General features: G+C 41.6%; 1 protein-coding gene across 2 annotated transcripts in view; it reads right to left on the minus strand.

Annotated features, from left to right (window-relative positions):
• The window catches only part of LOC110979683 (uncharacterized), a 37,041-nt gene that overhangs the window by 14,519 nt on the left and 4,760 nt on the right, over nucleotides 1-17,762 (minus strand). For both annotated transcript variants that reach the window (XM_022235696.2, XM_022235697.2), the window contains exons 3-8: nucleotides 11,414-11,447; nucleotides 10,643-10,897; nucleotides 9,730-9,936; nucleotides 8,958-9,071; nucleotides 6,894-7,968; nucleotides 5,184-5,229 (exon numbers count right to left, since the gene is read on the minus strand). In XM_022235696.2, the coding sequence (XP_022091388.2) occupies nucleotides 5,184-5,229; nucleotides 6,894-7,968; nucleotides 8,958-9,071; nucleotides 9,730-9,936; nucleotides 10,643-10,897; nucleotides 11,414-11,447 (1,731 nt within the window). The remainder of the gene's footprint in view (nucleotides 1-5,183; nucleotides 5,230-6,893; nucleotides 7,969-8,957; nucleotides 9,072-9,729; nucleotides 9,937-10,642; nucleotides 10,898-11,413; nucleotides 11,448-17,762) is intronic.

Raw genomic sequence — 17,762 nt, forward strand, 5'->3', positions numbered from 1 at the left:
GTGCAGATGGTCGGACTGACCCTCTTTATTCCTTCCTGAATAGTAAACATGAACCCTGGGCCTCAAAAAATGTAGTACCAAAACAACCCACGGAACAGACCCAACTGACCATGAACTCAGAAACTTGTCTGTAAAGATAAATTAAGGAGGCAACAATGGATGCACACCTTTAAGGCCTGTTTCTTTGAGGAGGCAATGGTAGCGAGTGATTAGCGGTTTGTATATAGGTTGTGTACATTAAAAAAATTTCAAATGGGGGTCACGGGGGGAGGGGAAGAGAGACAGTCAATAGGAGGGGGATAGACTGCCACTGGAAGGGCGTGTGGTTGCAACACTTCCAACCAGACTCAGACGAGACTTCAGGTACCAGTAAATAACAAACTTCTCTGGTAATGACTGGACAGCTTCTGGATACTCTCTTTTGATCTTACAATCAAGCACCAAAGTCCAAACCATGATCAAATTTCTGAAACTTGAATTTCACAGTACCACGTAATATTTCAATACACTTTTTAATAAATGCACATGTACTTGGGAAAGAACTTCACCACAACAATGTTTGTTTGCCTTCACCTCTGACCTCACAAGGCACACAGAGAGAAGGTGACATGTTCTTTATCAAACTGATAATACCACAACCGCTCAGAATCACTGGCCTCTTAAAATTGGACCAGAAAAACAAAAGCGGAACAGGATGCAGAATGCCGAACAGTGATTTCTGCACTTCCCGTCTGCCAAGGTTTCAATACCGCCCTCTCTTCCCATGAGCTGTACCTGAGCAAACAGAAACTAAAAACCTTCTCCAATTCTCCTGATCGACAGTATCAAACCCCATGGGTACATGCCATTACATGACTCTTGTCTTCCTCCTTTAGAAGCTGCTTTGAATTCAAAACACGTCAATTGGCGTTCCAACGAGAGGAAGTTGGAAGGCAACGTGCAGGCATTCTGTGAAGTCCCGGGGTAGCTTCGGGGCACCGCGGGCATGCCATTCTAACTCATGCCCGCCTGGCCTGCATCCTCATTTACAGGAACGGGCCCTCGTTGGAATGGCTTCCCCCTTGCGGAAGCTCAGTAGCTTAGCTTGGGGAAATTAGAGAGAGGAAGCTGATTAGCAGATGCAACCTGGTGTCAACACAGCTCGGTAAAACCACAAGACTTGGGGAGGGGGGGTCGGCAGCTCAGATCTGACCAGCCACAGCAAGTTTTTAAACCCTTCTTGTTGTCTAGACAATGTTGATACATGGTCCCTCTCCTAAGACTGCAGCTTTAAGTGTTTTAAGCCCCAAACTCTGCAATAAGCTGGGCGTGTATGTGTGAACAGCCACTCATTTATTCCTATTAAGACCAAAGACCTGGATCTTTCGAGGGACTTATCCACAATGGCAGTATATACAAACCAACCATGGTAAATGCTGACTTCTGGCATTTGCATGGCAACAAATATTTTTCCCATAAAACCTTCCTCCAGCCATTTCATAAGGATTGTATGTCAGTAGTTAGTATGGTGAATCACTTAAAAAGTAGACTTTGGTTTGAAAATGGTGACGCAATATTACAGGAATTTAAACAAAACTGGTACGTATGCTTAGGACTCGAGAATTAGCATATCTAGTACCAGGTCAGGAAATGGAAGGTTTACACAGTTTTTAGTACATTTTTATAGGGAAGTAGTACCCAGAAATTGGGTCAAGGTAGGAGTGGAATGTCACGGAACTGAAAAAGAAATATCTATCTTCACATAGGTGAAAGTAATGGATTTTCAAGATATTGTAGTCAGAAACAGGAATATAGTATAAAACGGCTGTTGCTACAGTTTATCTCTTTTGGTCAAGTTGAAGGAGAGAAAGCCCTTGGACTGGTGGGAGCTTTCAACCAAAATGCCATCCAAGGAAGAATTAAACCTGGCGGGAAACCATTTACTCCGAGTAACATTATTACATGTTACACAGGGAGTAAATGGTTTCCCGCCACGTGTGTACATGTACATGTGTACACTTTTGTAGACATAGAAACACTCTGCTGCTGTTTTCAACTTGCACAAGGCACTGGATATCCTTACGGGAAGTCCAATTTACAACATATCCATTGCATGTGATTCCAAACATGTGTTTTGCAGTCATGCCTTGGTGTGCCTTCAGACATACATGTACACATAAGAGGACACAACACACACCTGGAAAAAGTGTCAATTCACCCATTAACTCCAACCCCATGTATGTACATGTGCCTATATAACATACATGTATATGTACATGTATATTCAAGTACAGAGAGCAGAAATTTTTGTCATCTATAAGTACAAGTCGTCCAGTAGATTTGTAGCACATCAGCTGTACAGTGTCTGCCAAAGATTTTGCAACAATTGGTGGAACATCCTCATTTTGTCTGATTCAAGAAACCTGGTGCAACGATGCATTTTTTCAATATTTGCAAACAGATCTCTGTCTGCCTGCGCGTACCTTGACATCTGGCCATCAATCAAAACAAACAGGAAAACAAATACGCTGCAGCAAACGTAAGGGACTGTGTGAGAGGTGAATTATTACAAAAAGTAAGTACTCCAAAGTGGTCAAATACGAAGACCGGGGTCATGTGCAAATTAGAAGGGCTGGTACCAGGTACTGCGACAATAACCCAAGCATTTGTAAAAGGGACCCTGTATTTTTGGAATTTACATGTATTTAAGGCTTCCCGGAAACGTGTAAAAAGTTTGCATAAGATGACCTTGCGTACAAGCAAGTACTGCCTTTGTTGACACAAAAGCTTGCAGGAAAAGTTGTCATAAATCTGGGTTGCATGTGACTAGCACCCCCGCCCCTGCCATGTAATTTTTACGGGTACATCTCAGAATTGCATCACTGTATTTATTCCTTATTTTCTAAATTCCTGATGATTCCAAATCTCTCATCACAACTCTGCCAAATCCTCAGAAATTCCAAAGAGGTCCTTGAGGAATTTATTTTACTGGATTGAGGACAGTAGAACAATTATGACTGATATTGCATGTAACGCAGGGCTTCGTGTCTCTTAGAAATTGAACGGTACAAAGTACATGTACAGTGTAGTTGCATTCATTGAATACAGAACAGTCTTGTGCTGTGAGGTTGAAGGTCGACCTTAATTTTTTTCTGGTTTAGATGCGAGTGAAACTCTGCGCAGCCAAAATGTACATGTACCTGTTCCTCTCTGGCACGGAACAAATTGTTTGCCGTTCATGTGTCAGACCCAAAGCAAAAAAAAAAAAAAAATGAGTACAAATCATGTGGTATTGAAAAAATCTCCCCTCCTTCCCTCCCTCCCCTCCTTGGGAGAAAAAGTAATTGGTGAAAGTGCAAGCAAACCACAGTAAAAATTGAATCAGGGTTTGCGCCTGGGGTGCCCGCCTAGAAAGAATGATCGGGAGTTAATGTATTAGTCACCACATTCATATTAACTACCATGCACATGTGTTCACATGCGTGTACATTCATGTACTTGTGTTTTTGATGGATGAATGACTCCATGGGTTATTTTGGGATGCTGGCACAATTTTGCAGTTAAAAAAAAAAGGTCACTCAAAGGTGACTGCATCAAGACACTTTCATAACAGCAGAGCAAAGTTCAGGTGTAGAAGACTGTATGTACATGTATGCATATACACTTATGTGTATAAATATAGCTGAGTCATGTTCATTTTGTACTATACTGGTAGTGCAAGGGCTCATGGGCCCATGGACTATTTGCATGTAATATTTGCCTATGTGTTAAACAAAAATGGAATGTAGGTAATTTCAACTGAATGTACACAGTCTACGGTATGTCAACTTTGCATACATGCACCCTGCAAGCAAAGAATGGTTCAAATGGTTCCAGACATCAAGGGAAACACGTCAAACAGGAAATCAAATTCATGTGTTCAGACATCAAATTAGAATGACTAGTTATTTTGGGAGGAGACCAAACGCTGCATAATGTAACAGTAATACCACACCCCTCCCCCCCAAAAATGAGTAAAAAATGAACTAACGGTATATGCACATGCATACCAATGATGCCTGACAGGAACAATTTAGAAAAAAGTCCAAACCAGTCTTATGTGTATAACGTACACAGTACGTGCAGGTACTCATATGTAGCACGATCTTCAACAATACTCAGTTGGGCATTCGATGCGGCTAAGAACACTTACAGTGTAGTTTCCATTTATTTCCACTGTGCAAGATTTGCTTAAGGGCTTCAGTGTCCACAAAATGGTACCGTCAACTTGCAGCCTATTTTTTTAAAATTTAGTCCTGCACTGTCTTCACATCTTCCAGGTAAATTTATCCAAAGCTCATTAACGGAGAGTACATTTCTTTGATATCCTCAATCCTCAGATTAGCTTTTGACAGGAATGTTTACTTCCCCCATTGACAATACATGAGGGAACACAGAAGATCCTTTGTTGTAAACGTTTCACGTTGAAGTCAGTGTGTCCTGACCAAATCTTTTTTTTTTTCGTAGAAACACCTCCTTCCAAAGTTATGAAACGTCTGGTTTTGGACTCGGCTGCCACAATTGCACATCTGCATAGACTTTGAATGGCCTATGTAACAGTCTGCTGAGGGGAAGTACCTTCATACCACCGATGTATAGATTTTTTTGAGGGGGGGTTGTTGTTTAGTTATAAAAGATGGTGAACGACTTTCACACAAAGGTTTATGAACAACAAATGGAAACTGGGAATGCTTTATAAAAACACAGAATACACAGGACCATCCTTTCAAAGCGATCTATTACTTAAGAACAGCAAACCCTTTTCACATCTGAAAACTCTGTTCTACATGTACATGTAGCTACCTAAATACTCCTTCAAAATTGTAAGGGGAACCATTCTGAAACAAATGACAATATGTAAACCAAAACCGGATAGGCTGCCAAACCTTGAAACCCCCCTCCTCCCATTGAAAAAAGGGGATAGATAATGCTTAAGTGCATTTGGATACATTGGGAATTAGGATGTAAATTAAAATAAATGGCATACATGTGTTAACGTTTGCCGCTGGGTTTTTTGGGGGGGGGATAACTGATTTTGTTGTCAAGAACAAACTGGTCAAATATTAATCTGACATGCAAAACCAGTGAACGTTGGGTCCATAACCAACAAGTTTTCCCTTTTTCTCTCTGTATTGCCAACACTTTTTGAGTATGATTCAACTTACCATGGAATCACAGCTTTTGGGAGAACTGTACTCTGGTCTGCTGGTTCTGGTCAGAGAAAAGAACAGGGGTATTAGCCAAAAAAAACCAAACTAAAACAAAAATTGATGATCTATGAAAACAAAAATACAGTACATGTACATGAATGAAAAGAGTAATTCTTGACAAATCAAAGCTATCACTCTAGCCCAATAACAGATGTACAGACTTTGGCTACCATCCAGAAAAGTTGGCGAGAAAACTGTACATGTAGTTGGCACTGCATTAACCTCTCGCTGCCGGGGAACCCCGTTTTGAGCATCATGGGTTTATACGAAGAGCCGGGGTGCCCAAAATGGGACAAAAGAGCTGGTCCGTGTAACAAAAGACCAAACTCGGAACAAAAGACCTGGTGCTGGGACTTGCCATCACTTTTCGGCTTGCATTTTTCGAAGGTAAACCATCACTGTTTTTAAACAGCATACCACTGTTTTGGGCATAGCGCGCCAGTGGATTAGCACCGTGGACAAAAGTGCTCCAGGGCCCCACTTATGAACGACACAGCACCACTGTATGCTAATCCAGCTTAGAGTAGCCACCAAACAGTCATTCGTGTGGGTGTAAACATCCATTAAACGAAATGATGAATTTTTGAAGAATTTTGAAAACTGAAACTGTTGAAAATCACCCGTACCAGTATGTGTGCACTGCATTTTAAAAGCACCCGGCAGCATGTGGTTAAAAAAGTTTGTTGCTGCAAAAATATGCATTCAGCTCAAACTTTGGCAACAGTAGATAAGTTACAAGCTGGAACCCTGGTACACATTTACATGTACATGTACAGTGTACTTTCATTGAAGAGAAACTTGGAAAGTTTTGTTTTGTTTCCAATTTACTTTACTTGTGGCTTCTTTTGGCATGACTTCTGTTTGTTATAACTACTGTTTGGTCTTATATTGTAACAATATACTTGTCTTGAAAATTATCTCACATTAAAAAAATTGTTGCATCAAAAAAGAGCTTTAGGAAAATATAGAAAATAAAAAATAGAAACAATAAAAAGCAAGGTTTGGCACACGTTTAGAATATTCCTTTCATATACTACCGGTAGCAAATGTACATTGTGATTGTTCATTCATCAATAGTTATGTGAAAACATAATTCATGGCTTTCGTTTTGAAAAGTTTTGCAGAAATTTGCTGACCCTTTCCAAGCTCTTCCACTGCTGAACATGAATACCATAAAACGAGCATTATTGGAAAAATGGAAAACAGAAAGAAAAAACAGTGCAAACACATGTAAGCTTTGCTCAATTTGTTATGACAACTGGGGAAGTTCCACATTGACATCTTGGATGACTGTTTGTTTGGATGAACTGCATCATGTCATAAATGTTTGCAGTTGTTCTTGGCACAATTTCAACAGCAAATTGTGGTTGACCACACTCCCCGTAATTCTAAGTACATGTACATGTATGTATGCTCGTTGACAGTTATTGAACTAGATAGTGGGCTAAACACAGGTCAGATGTAACCCCACGTGGCTATTAAAAGCAACTTATATCGAGAAACACATTTTCATATCAATGGGTAGGCACAAGGCACACTGACCAACCACAGGTCTTGGTCAACCTTGCCCTTGGATTTCCGCTTTCTAGGGCCACATTTCTAGGTCACTCATGTCTAGACTTCCTGAGCTGAGGAATACTGTAAGGCTGATAAGACTTGACTTACCTGGATGTTGAAGGAGGCTGTGGGTGACGAGGGGGAATAGGTATGGGGTTGACCGAAGGATTCAGTGAGGGATTGACGTAGATACTTTTGTCATGGGCAACGTTAAGGTACAAATTTTCTCCATCGTCATCGTCATCATCAATGACTTTCGGGCTGGTCAAGCTATCCTTGGACACATTAATATACTCCTGTTCCATTGATTTGTAGTCTGGGTCTATTCTGCCTGTGTCAACAAAGTGGTGATTGTGCGGGAGTTCCGTGGGCACCGAGAACGAGCGGCTGTAGCCAGGTACTTTGGCCTGAGTGCTTGAGCAGCCATTGAGTGATATGACACTTGTTCGGATCGGGCTCTTCTTCCGGGACTCAGTAGAGGAGCTCCGGCCCCGCTCCTCATCTGAGGAAAGTGAGGAGGAACTCTGAGTGATGTCCATGGAAATGAGCTCGCTGCTGGCGATGCTCGACATGGAGTCGCCAATGGAGTCAAAGTCGTCCTGCCTGGGCCAGCCGGGCTTGTCGTTGGTGGTAGGCGACGTCGGTACCGGCGGCTTGGGCAGGGGGAGCTGCACTGCCGAGGTGACACGCACTCCGTTTTCGGGGACTTTCCTCCGGGGAGTTGGAACAGGTGGTCCCTTTTCCGCAACAGAGGGGTCCTCCCAGGCATGATCCCCTTCAAGCACATGGAGTTTGCCCGTTGAGGCAGATATGCCCTTCTGCAGTTTACTGCTGCTAACTGCACAGTCCGTCCAGCTGGCATCTGATCGGACAGCCGGCCCTGTGCTGTTGGCGCACGATGTAGTCCTAGGGGGGATGACGGGGAGTGCATTCTGGCCTCGCCCCGTCTCTGGCTTGCTGTCTTCTGCAACCACACCCACCGGTATGATCTTGATCATTGGGACGGTCATCCCTTTTGAGTCTGAGGCTTTACCCAGTGCTATGGGACAGCTGCCGGCCACTGGTGACTTGAGCTGGCAGATTATCTGGTTCTTGTTCATCAAGGAGTTGATGTCCATGTGGATGTTCTCTCCTGTCGTGTTGTCGATTGGAGAGATGGAGGCTGGCCGCTCCTGAGGAGAGACTGAGATTGGCAAGACACAATTAGTGAATTTCTCCACTGGGTCCGGTTTCATAGATCTGGGCCCAATATCACAGTACTGCTTAACATCCAATTTTGTGCTAACAGAGCCTCATTCTAGTTCATAGAGGCCGTTAAGCAGCAAGTACACGGACATCACAAGCAAGCTTAACACCATAGAAAAAAGTGCTTATATCAGTGATGTAACAACACAAATCTCCAAGGGTGTACTACTATTAGCACATCGACTCCATGAAACAGTGATTCAGCACCAACATTGTTTTCTGTTAAAGCAAGTAAAATTTTGTGTTGTTAAGTGGTACTGTGAAATCGGGCTCTGCTAATCACAGATATGCTCTAGGCACAGAATTATTTGCTTAGCAAAATTGTGCTAACAGCCCAAATGCCATATAAATGTACATGTATTCTATGCTTCTTGCCAACGGTACCCTCTGCTGATGTTTGCTTGAGCCAGTAAAATAGTTATGCTTCCTATTTCCCTACTTACCCTATTTTGCCGTCCAATTTTTAGGGGGCGATTTTGGCAAAATGTGAAATTGGAAATGGAGAAAAACTAGGCGGCTATTGTAGTTTGAGTGTTGAGCAAAAGTTTTCCCACTCCTCCAAAATCCTCTGAAACTTTCCCGTGAAGTTTGCAAGTTCTGGATGGGTTCTACAGTCTACATGAGCTTAAAGAGTGTGCTGAAACATGTCAGTCTACATATTTTGCTGTTCTGATCACAAGCCTGTATTATATGCAAATATCTGCACAGCCACTTCTAACTGGTACCTGCCACCGTACACCAGTGCACTTTCAGTCTTTTTGTTACATTCCCGACCCTCGTTTTTCAACAATTCCAACTACACATTCATAAAAAGTCACGTTGAAACCTATTTTTAAAACACACTTGTCTACACAGCACCAAGAGGCCCTTACCAAGTTTCTTGAGAATTTATGTGAAAACTTAGTTTTAACCCACAAGAAGACTTACCAGTTTTGATGGGGTTTGAGGATACTATGCCAAGACACTGAGTACGGAGATTCTCAATGCCTTCTTTGATCCTGCATGCAAAGCGTTCCCTTTCTGTTTTAACCTCATAGTAGTCTGCAGATGAGAAACAAAATCTTGCTTGGTCTTGGTAGTAGCATACGGATCATCAATTTAAGTACTTATACGTCAAACTTAGAGTCAAGACCACATTTTGCAAGCTTCTCAGATCTATTATAACTATAAACTATGGTTGCTTCAAATGGCAAAGTTTTGATGACAATGAAAATTGCTGAAGCATTCGGTTTTTCATTTCTCGATTGATGTTTATCTTCAAAAGATTGGTACTGAAATGGTTGAATACTGCCAAGTAGGGTCGGGTCAGATCTGATTGGGTCAAGTCTGACTGAACTGTTAGGTTAGGTCGGGTTGGGTTAGGATACTTGGGCTGGGTTGATTCAGGAGGTAGTTGGGTTGTGTTGGGTTTGAGTTGGGCTGTATTGGTGGAAACATGTTGGGTTAAATAAGGTTAGTTCAAGTTAGGTAGGTCTGAGTTACGTTGAATCCAGCCGGGTCAGGTCAGGACAGCTCCAACCACATTTGGCAAAGCTACATGTAGGTAACATGATACATGGTCGGCTGGCATACAGTTAGTTTTAGATATTACATGTAGTGAGATGAATACAGTATGTTCCATGATCCTTTTTTGTACCAAAGTCTGGGTGCACATGCCCAGCTTAGAGAGTTCAGCTCCTGATGGCCATGTGCTACAAACCTCCATTGCTGGTGTCTTTTGTCACATTGAAGCAGAGCCTGGTGCCGTCGTAAAACACCTGCTCTATGGTGTCCAGGTACAATCGGCAGTAATGCCTAGGTGGGTTGAGGTAGGCAAAGCAAACGCTGGCCCTGTTGAGATGGAGCGTCAGTCCGCGCTCCTTGACAAAGCTGTTGGGACCCTTCAAGGGCGTGACCATCCAGCTCTCTGTAAACCGGGAGAAAAAATAATATCCAATACATTCACCTCTAGTTTGCTTTTCTCTTGCAGAAACCTTGCAGAAATCCATGAACTGTTCCTCTGTACAGCACACCACTGGCCATTCTACATACATGTACCTCAACTTTCACAGGGCACAAAGCCTCACGTAAAATTAATAACTACTGGGCTCTACCTTTCTCAAGCCTGAAAAATCCCCTAAAACCTCCTGATGGATTCAGCAAGATCCGGGAAGGTTAAGAAAATTGTGCTCATGACTGAAACCTCAAGGTACACGGTAGGAAGAGGTCTTTCACACAATCCAACATCATGATGGAAGAGAAGGGTTTGTACATGAATAGGGTAGTCGAAGGAGAGGCCATTAGTGCAGTGGCTTTAACCAGCAGTGAAACTGCATTCATGCACTCATGCTTGAGCTTGATGCATGCACAAATTTGGGCAAGTTCTGAGATTCTGTTGATTGAAGAGACATAAATGGCGTGCATACCAACTACCCCCACAAACACCGCACCACCGCAGTCACGGCTTCTTAATCTGGTTGACAAATCAGTCTGTACACTTGCCTGCTGAACTTATGTTATAACACAAAATACTTTGCGGCGCAATGAAAAAGTTCATCTCAAACCCTATATGTACATTTAATCCCACTTTTCTTCCAAGCCCACCAATAACCCTGCAAAGGTAACCAACTTACGATGATTCCAGAAATCCTTGAGTATTTTGTCCCACTTCTCAAAGGTAGAGACGGTCTTGTTGCTGTTATGGCTGTCTTGGAAGAGCAGGGTCTGGTCGTGGACTGTGATGATGGCCCAGTAGAGGGCTGGCGTCTTCTTGTTGTACTGCTTGACCGAGCCCCGCTCTGTGCCGATGAAGTTCTCCCGGCCCAAGGTGTAGGCCTGCTTCTCGCAAGCCTCTTTCTCACTCCGGAAGAGCCGCAGTGTGACAGACTCTGCAAGACAAATGGATGAGGATCTCATTTCACAAACTACTGGGCACATTTTGTCCACGCAGGATTACCACGCTAACTACATATTTATCCTACATGCACGGAAATGAACATCATGCTTTAAGCTTACAGCGACAGATGTCGTGTGTTAAGCACAAAATTGCATGTTACAGAATCTAGCCTCAAGCCCACAAGCTAAACTTCTTTGCTAACTCTGGACAAATATGTTGTTCTAGTTGGCAAATGTTCTTTAGAATATCCACAATTTGAGGAAAGTCCTGCAGTTTCAGCATTTGGGTACAATGACATTGTTGGCAAGGTTTTTAAGATACCACATTGTCTCACTGGGTGCATGCCCCTCCCCCCAAAAAAAACCCAAATTGGCATTGCTGTTTCCCAAGTTTAATTTTGGTAGTTTAAGTAGTTATTCCTCAAAACCTTAAAAGTGGAGTAGCAGTGAACATTTCAAATCCACGGTAAAATCTACACAAACATTAGAAGTTAGCAATGCATACATACCACGGTCTGCTGACTGTTCAAGAACTGCCCATCTCTGAAAACAGTTATAAAAAATAAATGATTTACTTTTGATAGTCCATTAATATCTTTACAGTATATATAAGTCTGTAGATCCCTTTTCGAATGCATGTAGTTTGTGTGAAATTTTTTATTGTACAAGAAAAACGTAATACCGGTATGCCATTGCTTTTAAACAGTCCCCTTGTGATTTGAATACTCAGGGTACTGGTACATTTTATGTGTTTATTCTGCTAGATAAAAAACAAGCTGCCCTTAAAAAAATTTTTTAAAAACACCTGTTGCAATGCAAGCTTTCAGTCTTTAAAGTTCTACTTTTCTTTTCATGCATGGAAATATGCATGTGTATTGTATGTACTGGAGTGCACAGTACTGTATTAACCACAATGGCGCATGCTGTCCATACAATTATTGCTGGTATGCCATAACCACAAGACGTGTATTATTTTGCCCTGTGTTCATGTTACTGCTTGAAATACATGTAGATGGCACGAAGGAACCATACACCGCTTGTACACATATGTGTACATGTACTGCACAGTACACGTACATACATGTATGTACTAATGTGCCAACGAAAGGGCTTCTTAATTTACGGCTTCCTCTCACAAAATAACCTCATGTGCATTCATGTACACATACACGTACATACATGATACAACACCACTTTTTCAACAAGACAGAGAATTTTCTAAAAATGACAGATTTCCAATCTGGACCATCAGATTACAACATGGGTTTCAAGTTTAATTGACTGAGCCTGCTGGGTAATATTAATGACGCATCACCATGACAGCATTCAAGGATTTCTGAGTAGGCCTAGATTTGTAGTATTCATTACGACAAGAACCCATAAATAGAACTGAACACTATCAACAAGTTTGGATAACGATACACCATCCTCATTTTTGTTGGAAACCACCCACCCGTCAATTACATGTACCTCTATGTACAGTATGGGCTGTAACTCTACAGGTATCTTCACTGTTAAGGTAATAATGCAGTCCGCATTTCCCACTTTTCCCTCCCACCTATAATTAAAAAAGGAAGTGAAGATCGCATCCAGCTTTTATTTAATGTACAGTTAGTTCATCGGGTCATGCAGTGTCCCAAAGTCTCCCACATTACAGATTATTAGGTTTTAAAGAGTGAGATCCGACTCCCCTCCCCCCCTACACACACACGAGATGGCTAGGGGCACACCCTTACTCGCTGTGCAAGTTAGGAAGGGAGGTATAGCTATAATCAGCAGGGTGCGCGGCTGTGCTTTGCTAATGGGATATCCTGTCATGTCACTTTCTGATGACTGCCTGGCTATCTGAAGGATGCTGCATGTGAGCATAGCCCAAATGTTCATCATGTCTATGCAGAATATTACTGCCTACATGTTTCTAATTACTGTACATTCAAGCACACTGTGGGTGTGCACTGTTCCGTGTATGTGCATGTCTAGGCAGACCTTGACTTTTGCATAATTTTGTACATGGACATGCTAAATGTGCCTACACGTTGAATTAAACAGGATTCAGGAAACAGGTACGGTGCTCCTGCCTCAACCTAAATTTCAGAACACTCATAAAACTTGTTGCCTATTTGAATGTGCATGTATACATACACAAAAGTTTTTGTGCCACTTTTTTGTTGCTTGGCCTGAGCGACTTTTACTTTGGATAATAGCTACCAGTAGTTCACCACCAAGGACAAGGCACCAACTTTTCAGGGCAACTGTGCCACACTGAATAACTTCCTGTACAATGTACATTTTCCATCCATTTGTATTGAACTAGTCTACTTTGAGAATTGTAAAGCAGTCGTACAACTCTTGTTGTTAAATACCTTCAACACAACGGCGGGGTTTACAGGTTTTTTTGTCTGTCATTTGAGCAAAGGTAAACTGGGTGGGTTGCACAGGACTGGCACAGTGTCTGATGAGAAGCAATAAGAAAAAACTGCTACGGTGTGTATTTATCTATTTACACTATGCATCAGCTGGTTTTAAAGTTTTTCTGGGAAACATTTTCACGGGCAGTACATGTAGCTTCTGTAGTTTTCACATAAGGTCCCTGTGTTGATCCAGTTTTTCTGTCTTTGGTATATCTTACTGTTCTTTGGATGTTTTTCATTTTACTTTAAACTTTGGAGAGGTGACAACAGGCAGCTTTCAATTTTTAGATCTGATAAAGTTAATCTAATCCAATCTAATCTAATCTAATCTAATCTAATCTTGAAATTGCAGAACTGCACTTATTACATGTTATTACATACAGTGGACAGGACAGGATTGTTTACACTGAATTATTTAATACCTTTAAAATGACCAACATGAGGAAATCAATTTGATAATTTAAGCTTAACTAAACTTCACCTTCTTCTTTTGAAGGTCCTTTTAGGGTCCTCAAATATCATTAAAACTGATTTTATGGCTATCATCTAAATTTGACATAGTGCAAATAAATGTTAGAAATTTAAAACCTGAAAAACGGTTGTAAACACACACTGAAACAGTTCACTTTGCCAAACAACCACCATGAGGGAATATTCCTCAAGTATGTGTCTGTGTACACGTACATGTACTTCCTTCAAATTCACAAAGGACCATTCAAAACCAAAACAGGAAGTATGTCTTGACATCTCTAGGTATACAAACTCCATAACCTTCAAATGCACAGATTCTTTAAAGTCTCTGTCTGTCAATAATGCAAGATAACAATGTTAAACCATATTATAAAAACTAGCCAGTAGCAAGTTCTGGTTTAATTTCAACAGCAGAAAAGAGTTCTATTGTGTGGAATTTTTAAAGTTTTTAAAATCTAAGTTCGGATTTGTTGAGTGTGCTCTTTACACCTTAGAAAAAAATGCCTTCATCTCATCAAGTGGTTTTCAACTAATCTGAACTGGAAAACACAGCACAATAACTGACATGGGTAACGACCGATTATCTGATTGACTGGATAAACTTTGCAGCATAAATTGATCATGTTTTTACATACTTGCTTACCATCACAAGGGGTGACGGGCAACAAGAGGTCTATCCTCCCACTGGTACACACAGAACATTGATAGGTAAAAGCTAAATCCACGCTGTACTGATTTCACAAGGCACATAGGAACGCTGCCCAGGTGAATATGCGTTTTTGCAATATATTCTTTCTGACAACACACCCCTGCACTCCCCATACAATACTAGTATGTACATGTCTAACCTTTACAAATTGCACCATAATTGCATTTCCACCAAACTCTCTTGTTATAATCCCCGCCAGGCACCGCACAACTTTCGATCAACCATTTGTGGACCTCCTAGCAAGTGCAATAGCCCGTCCCCCTTTCCACAAGAAATCCTTCCCCTTCCCATCCTTTTGACATAAATCAGAGGAAAGGGTGTATCTTCTCAGGCTTTAGTGAGATTAGGAGGCAATCAGCTGAAGGGGGGGGCTTGCATCATTATCAAAGAGCTTCATGAGAGTTCCCTGAACTAGTCGCGGGCGTTGGGTGTCTCAAAGGATAAAGTTAAGCTGCAGAAAGTGAGCAATTTCGTGTTTTTTTGTTTTTTTTTTACTGTCAGTGCTTCTTAACCTCAACAGTAATACTAAAAAAATGACTGTAGAACTAGATAACTGTGTGCAAAAAATCTTTCTGAGTTCAGTCCTTTGTTCAGTTGAATTGATAGAGAGGCTAGACTTGCAACCAGGGGACAGGCAAGAGTATCAAATGTGCAAAAAGGAATGTCTTTCTACAGTTCATCTGAACAACGTGAACTTGAAATGCGAATCATGTCTAGAGGTGAACGGGTGAGGACTCAACACTACATGTACATCCTGAATCCTAAAATAAGCCAACATACCAACCAACAAATAAACATCACTGAGTAAGAACATTCCTTGTACAATGCAACAGGGGTTCATCCAACCCCGAGTAAAGTTACAATGGTTCTAATGTTCCTAAGCTTGTAATGCACATGTACATGTACATCCTACAAAATCCTACTAAACCTCCAGCAGATTTTGACAGAACTAGGCCTATCTGGGAAGGTTTGAGGACGAGGGTACAGAATTGATTTATACTGTAGGATTAATCCTAATAGTCCTCAATATTCCAATTTTAATATGACATTACATAAACCCTAGAGAATAGTTTGAACTCAAATAATGCAAAGTTTAAGACGACAGCAGCGTAGACAAACACACTACACAAGTAGAAGGCAAACTCCTCTCTTTAGAATCTCCATAGCTACACGTGCAACGGATGATTTTTCTTTTTTGAAGTTAACAACCTGTATTTGTACATTAGCTATGGTAAAAAGAAGTTAGGCACAAATTTGACATTCCGACTTTTCTGTCTTTCTGATGTGAAGATTTCGCCAACTTTCATCTTTTTGAAGATTACCCAAATGTTTACTTGGACAATACGGGACAGAGCGATCCCTAGGAAGAGAATTCCCACGTAATGTTTATCAAGACCGGGCAACCACACTGTGACAAAAAGGTCTCCAAATAAAAAATCCCTTCCTTTCCCGTCTGACGCGATGACAGAGTATGCTCGTATCATGATCATTGCAACATGGTAATAGATGTCACTGGTAATTTCCACACTGGTGATCACACAATTTTTTCTCTCTCTTTTTTTTCTTTTTAATTAGAAAGCTCCATGTACATTTAACTTGGACCTGGTGCCTGACTGAAATAGGGCAGTTCAAAGGGATCTTTCCTCCTGGTCCAAATGCAGGCCTGCCTACCATGTTTGAGATAAGAGAGCAATAATGAACTAATTATGTAACACTTTATAGAACTTGAGCAAACAAGAAACTAAACCGGGCAAACAAGCTACATGTATTGGAATACATTTGATGCTGTGTGCACAAGTCACTACAGGGTAGTCTGGGCTGTTTTGGCAGGCACGAGGAACCAACTGGGGGCATCCCCAATGTGCTTGGAATACATGCGCACGTGTATCAAATGTCCAGAGTCTTTAGTTGTGTGACATGCGTACATTGCATGTGCAACTGGCCTGTGATTTGATTGACTCCTTCAAAATGCTGCACAAAATGTGCACTCTTATCACTGTGTTGCATTGTTGGTATGTCATTTCAGCCAGTCTTATTGTTACTGTGTTTCCAGCATTCAATTTCAGGATACCTCCTCCCTTTTCCTAAATTATCTGCTCCGAGCGGAACAAAAGAGGGCTTGCCGCTTGGGGGCGCACTTCAACTCGGGGAGGATAAGGCTTACCGTTGCATCCTTAACCAACAGCTCAAGCACATAGGCCCCTTGCCCTTTTTTGTGGGCCTCATTTCTACATGTAGTAGAATAGTGGGTATAGACTATGCTACAGAGACACCATTAATGCAGTGGTACCATATCTATACCGGAACACGTATGTACGTGCATCCTGGAACTTAAAAATACATACACTTTGGCATATCACAACGTCCTATAGAGGCTTTGCGTGATAGCCATCTTGCAGGGCAGTTGTTTTGTTCCACGGGAAACCTCCTTGCATCCCCTTGTGAACAAAGACCTGTCTGGGTACCACGCAAAGCCACAATAGGTTGAAGAGAAACATAATGCCACCTGTGTGCGAGTGCATACCCTTGTGGTAACGGCGTCTAATTCTGGCTGTGGGATTACTCCTCCGCCCTTCATGCACATGTATTTATACTTGGCCGACATAAAAAAAGATTCAGCTAAAAAAAAAACGGTAAAACCGAAACCACTTCCAGGATGCACCAACAGCACACACAATTGTGCACTTACAATGCAATGACTGCAAGAGAGGATATGACAGTCCCAAAAAAAACATGAACACCGCAACAGTCATGTTACAAGGTACAAAGTGTACACGGCAAACTGTAGATGATATCAGCATTGTGCCATGTTGACCTTGGTATACAAGTACAATATGTGCTTTCAATGTGAATATTTCACTGGACATCATTTCACAGTGAATGCATGATTCCAATAAGAGAACAGTCACTACAACATTCTCTATGATTGTACATGTATGTACATGTACATGTAAGATAAGCAGAGTATGTGGAAGTACACTGTAATGCTGTACTAAGATGTGATTTGGTGCAATGTATCAAGCGGATCTCGGCATATATCCAAATGATTAAGATGGAGTGGGGTAATTTTCCTGGAAGGGGGATCATGATGATGCCCAAACCTTATACATTTGGGGACATTTGGGGCATATAAAGAGGTGTGCAATGAGGCCGGAATGGCTTGGTTTACAATTTGGAGGTAACATGCAGCCCAATGTTTGAATCTTTGAATTTGGAAGAAAACTGTGCCATAATGCATCCCAACTTTCCTCAGAAAAAAATTGCCCC

This window comes from Acanthaster planci, linkage group LG07, assembly GCF_054643075.1.
Source record: "Acanthaster planci isolate LZ-2023a linkage group LG07, COTS_SCS, whole genome shotgun sequence".
NCBI lineage: Eukaryota > Metazoa > Echinodermata > Asteroidea > Valvatida > Acanthasteridae > Acanthaster > Acanthaster planci.